An 8,748-nucleotide genomic window follows, 5' to 3' on the forward strand; every position below is an offset into this window, starting at 1 on the left:
GGAGCTGACTCTGCCCCTCAGCCCTTTGAAAAAGGTATTTTTCCCGCCGATTTTTTAAAAACTTCTAGCGCGCGACCCGCACGACACAGAAAGTTGAGAGTAGTCTCAAAATGACCCCCATCCACGACTCTCTGTGCATAAGAATTTTCAGAATGATAGCTTAAAAACCAACCCAGTTATGCCCAAGTCTTTCCCTCAATGCAATCCTATGGGCGAAAAGCTGAAAACGCCGTTTGAGCCGCACAGTTGACCTGATTTTCAAAAAAATATAGCACACGACCCGCTTGACGCAGAGAGGTGAGAGTGGTCTCAAAATGACCCCCATCCACGACTCTCTGAGCACAATAATTTCCAGAACGATAGCTTCAAAAAGAACGTAGTTATCCGCGATTATTTGCCGCAATGCAATCCTATGGCGAAATGTTTTCAAGATGGCGACCGGAGCGCTCCGCCTGAACTAGGAGCTCCGAAAAATGGTCGCTTCTCTTCGCCTTGCTTCTAGGGGTCCGCGGTCCGCTCCTACTCCGCCTCTGGGTAAGGCAGAGCAGGCCAATCCGCTACTGCTTCTACGCTCCTAATTGGAGCGGATCACACCCCTAGTTTTAACTCTGTATTTTAACCTTATATCAATTTTGCTGCGTGGTTTTATCCTGGTTGTGCTTTTTATATTGTATTTTGTATTTGTATTTTTATCTTGTTGGTTGTTTTATGATGGTTTTATTTTTGTGAACCACCCAGAGAGCTTGGGCTATTGGGCGGTATAAAAATGTAATAAATAAATAAATAAATAAATTGATGAGCTCAAACCTCACTGTTTCACTCATCCTTAGGCATAACATTGTTGTCCTTTTAAGAGCGAAGTCATTCACTGAGCATTTACAGGAGTGTAAGCCAAACAGGAGCCCTGAGAAATATTAGGGGGGCATATCAATATTCTTGGCATATCCTGAAGTTTGCTTTACCTGATTTGACTGTCATCAAATGCATTTACTTCTGATAAGATCAAGTCAGTGATATTTGTTTTTTAACAGTGGCTGCTTTCCTCAAAGCTTCTTTGACATCTTTGTTCCTCAGGGTGTAGATGAATGGGTTGAGGAGTGGAGTGATAACTGTATTCAGCACAGAAACCACCTTGTTTACCTCCAGGGATGAGTTTGCTCTTGGCTTCACGTACATGAACATCACTGTCCCATATTGTATGGACACAACTGTAAGGTGAGCGGCACAAGTCGAGAAAGCCTTCTGCTGCCCCGAAGAAGAAGGGATGCGCAATATGGTGGCTATGATGAAGATGTACGAGATCACTGTGAACAAGAAGGAGCTGAACAGGAGAAGGGCTGACCCCACTAACACCATCTGTTCGAGCAGGTGTGTGTCGGCACAAGCCAAGCTCAACAAGGGGGTCACGTCACAGTAGAAATGGTTGATCAGATTTGGACCGCAAAATGGGAGTCGGCACAGCAAGATGGTCTGAATGATGACTGTGAAGAACCCTCCCAGCCACGATCCCAAGGCTAACTGGAGGCAAAGCCTACGGCTCATGATGCTGCTGTAATGCAAAGGGTTACAGATGGCTATGTAGCGATCAAAGGACATTGAAGCAAGCAAGCAGAATTCTGTGGCCCCAAGTAAGAAGTGGAAAAAGGCTTGGGTGATGCAACAGTAGAAGCAGATGACCCTCCTCTCAGCCAGGAAGTTGGCGAGCATCTTCGGTGACAAGGTGGTCACATAAAAGATCTCCAGGAAGGAGAAGTTCCCCAGAAAGAAGTACATGGGATTATGGAGATGGTGATCGCAGATGATGATGAAGATAATCAGTATGTTGCCAACAACAGTGAGGATGTACATAAACAAGACGGGCACAAATATGTACTTCTGTAGCTCTGCAGAACCTGGAAACCCTTGGAGGATAAACTCGGTGATCCCAGTTTGATTCGTCTGAGTAATTTCATGGAGAGGACCCATCTCTATGCTATCTTCTACTGCCAAGAGGAAAAAGAGGAGAGGGAGATAGTAAGGTGGCTGTGTCATCAAGCTCTTTGTATCTGCTTTCCTTTCATTAGTTAATTCAAAGTAGGCTCGGGTACTTCAACTAGGAATCTCAGAGAAATCCACAAGTAAATCAAATTATTCTATAGCAGACCAGCTTTGCACAAGTCGGGTGGATTCCGCAGAGTTGCAGATCATTTTCCCAACTTTCTAGTATTTTTTGCAAGTTTAGTAATAGAAAAATATACAATTAAAAAAACAGCTGAAAATGTGCATTTCCCCCAAAGGCTAAAGTGTAAAAAAGTGCATTTTTGGAGGATTTGCACATTTTCACAAGCACAAAAGTGTGCAAGTTCGAATTTGCGTAAGTGTGAATTTGCACAAATGTTTCTGAATTTGTCAAGGCAACGGAATCAGGCAATGGAACAAAATTTATGCAATCCATACAATGCCATGTACGAATGCACATTTTATACAGAAAAAAATCATCATCATCGTCATCATTTTTGGGGTATGTTCACAGTATCACAGTGTCCAGTCCTTGTAACACACCAAATGAAACACAGCTTAGGCACAGAAGGTAAAAGGTACTTACTGAATGAGATGAAGAAATGGCTAAGATTAGACAACTATAATTCCATTCAGAGAGCATATTAGTCCACAATGATATGACACTGTCCTAGATTTGAAATGAAAACAAAATGCAACTTTTCATTTCCTTTTTAAATGAAAATGTTCAGTTCAAAGCATTATTGAGGAACTAGACAAATCCTAAACCCCATCTAAGTCAAGAAAGAGATAATCAGTGAAGATTTTACTTGGATGCCTAAGTTACCAATTATCAGTGCTATAAAAATGACCGCCATAGAAATGTGCTCCTTATATGTTTGTTATATTTTTACAAATGATTTTTATTTCAAGCAATAAATTGGTTTTGAAGAAGCAAGTAATATTCTTATGGGACCTCATTAAAATGGCTTGCCTGCACAAGTTTTTATTTTTCTTCTTCGCTTAACTAGTTTGCTATGCTTATGGCCTCTCTCATGTGTTTTAGAAGACTTAAAGCACAACCCTAGGTGTGCCTACCGAGAAGCAAATCCCACTGAGTTCAATGGGTCTTTCCTCCCAGTTAAGTGTGCATACTATGATTGTAGCCAGAGCTTTCTTTTATTTTATTTATTTATTTATTTTATTTATTACAATTTTATACCGCCCAATAGCCAAAGCTCTCTGGGCAGTTCACAAAAATTAAAACCTTTATTTATTTATTTATTTATTTATTTATTTATTTATTTATTTATTGCATTTCTATACCACCCAATAGCCGAAGCTCTGTGGGCGGTTTACAAAATTAAGACAATTCAAAGTATAAAACAACAGCATAAAACCATAATATAAAATACAATATAAAAGCACAACCAAGATAAAAACAGCAGCAATGTAAAAATACAAATTTAAAGTAAAAATTTAAAACAGCAAAGTTAAAATTGATTTATCGACTGTTAAAATACTGGGAGAATAAAAAGGTCTTCACTTGGCGTCTAAAAGCATATAATGTAGGTGCCAAGTGAACCTCCTTAGGGAGCTCATTCCCCAGCTGGGGTGCCACAGCAGAGAAGGCCCTCCTCCTGGTAGCCACCTGCCTCACTTCCTTTGGCAGGGGCTCACAGAGAAGGATCCCTGAGCATACATATGGGAGGGGGCGTTCCTTCAGATAGCCTAGCCCCAAGCCGTTTAGGCCTTTAAATGTTAATACCAGCAATTTGAATCAGGCCCGGACCTGGACTGGCAGCCATGAAGTTGTAAAAGGACTGGCGTGATGTGATCTCGCTGGCCAGTCCCTGTTAGTAACCATGCTGCCCTGTTTTGTACCAGTTGATGTTTCCAGACCTTTTTCAAAGGCAGTCCCACATATAATGTATTGCAGTAATCCAAATGAGAGGTGGATGAAAAGCATAATAAATCAACCAACAGTCTAAAAACACAAAAACAAAATAAAATATAAAAAGCACAACCAGGATAAAACCACACAGTAGAAATTGATATAGATTAAAATACGGAATAAAAACAGCAAAGTTTAAATTTAAGTTAAAATAGGTGTTAAAATACTGAGAAAAGAAAAAGGTCTTCAGCTGGCAACAGAAGGAATACAGTGTAGGGGCCAGACGAACCTCTCTGGGGAGCTCGTTCCACAGCTGGGGTTCCTCAGCAGAGAAAACCCTCCTCCTAGTAGCCACCTGCCTCACTTCCTTTGGCAGGGGCACATGGAGAAGGACCCCCTAAGGATGACCTTAGGGCCTGGGCAGGTACATATGGGAGGAGGCGTTCCTTCAGATAGCCTGGCCCCAAGACATTTAGACTTTGAATGTTAGTACTAGCACTTTGAATCAGGCCCGGACCTGGACTGGCGGCCAATGAAGTTGTAGGGTTTGAAACATAGGAAAACTGCCTTATGTCAAGTTAGATCATGGCTCTGTGTAGCCTAGGATGCTTGACACTGGCTGGCAGTTGCTGTCCAAGGTTTCAGTCAGGATTTTTTTCCAGACCTACCTGGAGATGTGAGGGCTTAAACGTGGTTTAAACACATGCAAATCAGGTGTTCTGGCAATACACTACATCATGTACCCTCTGTTTGGATATGCAAGGCTCAGGTTCAAAGCTATTAGCATTGCTGAATGACTACAGGCAACTTACCAACTCACAATAAACTCACAGAAATAAAGTCCACCTCCCCAATGTATTTGCAAATAGTGAAAATGTGTGTCGATGCAGAAATTGTATGTTCAACATCAGCATAAGACATCTGAAAATATTTTCCATAACAGGCAACATTTAGTTCACACTAAGTTGGAATAGCATTTTGGGAAATGTCGAACTGATTTCCTAAGTCTTTCAAACTCAAACATAAAACTTCATTCTGAAATCTGAACATTTTTCAGTCAAATTTTTGGCTTTTCTCTTGTAAACGTCCAGTTCTTCACTCAATCTATCATTACACTCATGGACTCAGGGCTGGAAGGGCCCCAAAGGCCATGAGTCCTACCATATACATGTACTGGAAGACAGAGCGGTCCATTCATTACATGTGCACCCACACCCACATTTCAGACCCCAGAATGCCACAACCAGAGATGAAACTCATGGCAGAAGATGCTTACAAAACACACAGGTTGGAAGAACACACACAATGAATATAAGCCACACACCACACAAGAAGGCCATAGCTAGACCTAAGGTTTATCCCTGGATCATCCAGGGGTCAAACCTGTTCATCTAGGTGACACACATGGGATCCAGTGCTCAGGCAGGGGTGAACCCTGGATGATCTCAGGATAAACCTTAGGTCTAGCTGTGGCTGAAGTCAACACAAGTAAATGTCACTGACCATCAAAAAGTCCTTCTTGAGATGATCAATGAGATCTCAAGGGTGAGCAAAAGATAGTCTCCAGCTGCAAAATGTTGGATACAGCTAATCATTGATGCATCATGTGTTCGACTTTTTCTATGACCACTAGAGGACAGTAGTTTTCAAGGAAAGGGAAGGAAGTCACACTCCAGGGTTCTATCAATTTGGTATCTAGGTATGAAAGGGAAAGCAGATTTCTTTTAAAATTATTTTAAGAACAAAACAAAAGCCTGCCTTCTCTTCCTCAACCTACTTTTGGAAATTAATAGGAAGGAAAACTGGAAAAAGATGTCCTGCCTTCCCCAATCAAACCCAGCTGGTCCATGAGTTAGATATCTGTGGCAACGGCAGTCTTGGTGTTTCTTATACTGGAAACCATTGTGCTTCTGATTTATTAGGGCTAGACAATCACAATCACAAGATCTGAGACCAAATAAGCCAATGGCTAATAAGTATCCTGTTTTTACTTTTCCAACTGACAGCCAGCATTTCATGACTACTGGACATGTTCTGCTTTGAGCATTTATTTATTTGTTTTGCCTCCTTAGAATAAAAACAAACTGTGCACAAATAAGGGTGAATTTATTTATTTATTTATTGCATTTCTATACTGCCCAATAGCCGAGGCTCTCTGGGTGTTTCAAAAAATTAAAAACAATCAAGTACAATTCAAGGTATAAAACAGACCACAATATAAAAACACAATATAAAAGTACTTTATAAAAGCACAGCCAAGGAAAAACTGAGGAGCAATGGAGATATTTATACAGATTTAAAACAGCATAGTTAAAAGACTAAGATTGTAAACTGTTAAAATACTGGAGAAATTAAAAAAAAGGTCTTCACCTGGCATCAAAGAGAGTATAACGTAAGTGCCAGATGAACCTTTCTAGGAAGCTCATTCCACAGTTGGGGTGCCACAGCAGAGAAAGCCCTCCTCCTGATCCTTCTTTATAGACAAGCTAATGCAAATGTCACTTCCTGTGGTAACTCTAAAAAATAACCACACTGTACAGTTTTCTAGAAGACCTTCCAACAGCTTCTTCCTCCAAATACATAATTGTCATTGTTTGCTTAGGGTCATACAGGCAGTATCATGCAGGCTTTGTCAACCTTCTTCTTATTGATGGGCATGTTTTTTGGTGAGCATAGCTACCTGGGGACTGCAGATGTCAAATGAAATTATCTTCATTCACAAATGCAAACTTTCATGGCCATGCCTCGAAAACCTTCACAATAGAACATCTGTAATCCAAGGACAGTGTGCATCCAATTGTAAATAGAGCTGTGAACCAGGAACAGAGAGTTTCCAAAGTAGCTGGCCAATGGTATTAACCAATTTTAATGCACTGTACACCAGGCTAATTGGTTTCCCCTTAAATCTAAGTACTTGGTGTTTCAGTTAGAATACATCCTGATGCATTGAAAATCCTGCATTGGATAAACTCCTAGCTCTCTTCAGCTGTTCTGATTCCATGAATATACTGAACTACCTAATAAGATACCTGTATGTGTGATGGCAATAAAGCGCTGAAGAAAATAGGCTCGACAAAAGTGCTAGACAAATTATTATCAAAATCCATACTGTGTTGTTTCCACTCTTCTGTCTCCAGGTGCTGAGTCCCAGATCTCTCTGTCACAGCCTGCATCAGAAATTAAACACCCAGGAGAGCCCCTGACCCTGTCTTGCAAAGCTTCCTCCTCTTTTGCTGCATACTGGATCGAGTGGACACAGAAATTCAGCAATGAACGGATTCAGTGGGTAGGAGAGGTGAACTTGGATGGCACTCAGAATTATGTCCGCCAGAATCTGCGGGGACGATTCTCGATCTCCAGGAATAATTCAGCCAACACATCTTACTTAAACATAAGACAACTGCAAGCTGGAGACAGTGGGCTCTATTACTGTAGCACCCACAGTGATAAGGAAGCATACAGAAACCAGCAATGGCAGCACTATCCTTAGATGGAGGCCAATGTTAACATGATTCATCTCCCAGCATTGGAGCTGTGGATACACCAACATTACAGAACGATCCTGAACACATGGATAAATATAGGTGCAGCCAATCAAAACTCAGGAAAGGCTTCTCTTTGGGGTCATCTCTTTAACCAGTGAAAGGAAATACTGCATCTTTTGTCTTGCTTCTGTTATTGGAAGAGAAGGCTATCAATTAGGGATGTGCTCCGCTTCTAATCGGACCGGAGAAGCAGGAGCGGAGCGGGGGGCTTCGCCTGCCCTTAAGGCGGAGGCGAAGAGGATTGGGGGGCCGGCGGAGCGTGGTGGAGAGGATCGAGGTGAAGGCGGATCCTTCGCCTCGATCCGGAGCTCCGCCGGAAAGGTAAGTGGGGTTTATCGGGCCTTGCCGCTGTCGCTGTCGCTTGCGGCCCAGACTTCCTGGTGGAACCGCGGGCTCAATTGCAGACGGCGACGGACCGCGGACGGAGGCAGGTAAGGTCCCCCTCTCCCTTGGTCCCTTACCGGGCTCTGCCGCCGTCGCCACATGGGCGGCGATGGCGGCAGGGCCCTGTAACCCCCCCTATGGGGGGGAACGGAGCTCCGATCCGGATCCGGAGCTCCGAGCGGAGCGGAGTGGGCACAGGCGAAGTGGGGGCGGGGCGGAGCGGCCCGATCCGAAAATGGCGGATCTGAAAGTGAAGCGGAGTGGGGGGTCCGTGCACACCCCTACTATCAATGACTGACTACTGGTCATGATGGCTATATACCACCTTCAGTACCAGAGACAGTATGCCTCTGATGAATCCCTGTTGTTGAGGAACATGGGCAGGAGGAGCCTACTGCATTCATGTCCTCCTAGGAAGTTCCCCTTGGTATCTGTGGTGTTACCCTTACATTTCTATTCCCTTAGGTATGTCTGCATGAGTATGTCTAGAGAGTATGGAATGTTGGGCTGAGTGGGTGTGGTTGGTGATGCTGTGGAAAGGGGGAGGAGTCTATATATAGGGGAGCTGAGGGGTTTGAGGGGTTCAGTGGGTGATTGGGTTTGGAGGGTAGATGTGTTTAGCTGTGTGATTTCTTTTCAGGACTTGTGTGAGGAGTGAGTGAAAATAAGATCATAGGGACTAAGGATTGCTCTTATTAGATTTGTTAGTACCAGTATTCTTAAGGATAGGCAGGAGTTAAATAGAATTTGAAGGGACTAAGAACTGTAAACAACAATAAACATTTTCTTTATTTTGCAACCATAAAACCACATGTCAGTTTGGCTGTGTCTCCTGCTCTAATGGTTCATAAATAAACAGTTTACATTAAACCTTCAGCCTGCTATATTCACAGAAAAGCCTTTTCCAAATCTCCTTACCTTTTCCCTCCGCTATAAGGGAAACGTTAT

General features: G+C 42.7%; 1 protein-coding gene across 1 annotated transcript; it reads right to left on the reverse strand.

The window, feature by feature from the left end:
• Positions 1-1,002: 1,002 nt before the first annotated feature.
• On the reverse strand, positions 1,003-1,965 carry LOC134405889 (olfactory receptor 6X1-like). Its single transcript, XM_063137146.1, has one exon. It carries the CDS (start codon positions 1,963-1,965, stop codon positions 1,003-1,005), a length of 963 nt encoding a protein of 320 aa, XP_062993216.1.
• Positions 1,966-8,748: the final 6,783 nt, after the last annotated feature.

The sequence above is a fragment of the Elgaria multicarinata genome, chromosome 11 (assembly GCF_023053635.1).
Source record: "Elgaria multicarinata webbii isolate HBS135686 ecotype San Diego chromosome 11, rElgMul1.1.pri, whole genome shotgun sequence".
Lineage (NCBI taxonomy): Eukaryota > Metazoa > Chordata > Lepidosauria > Squamata > Anguidae > Elgaria > Elgaria multicarinata.

Excerpts from the sequence above, each read along its gene's own strand:
- LOC134405889 (XM_063137146.1), bottom strand. The coding sequence starts at position 1,965 with ATGGGTCCTCTCCATGAAATTACTCAGACGAATCAAACTGGGATCACC.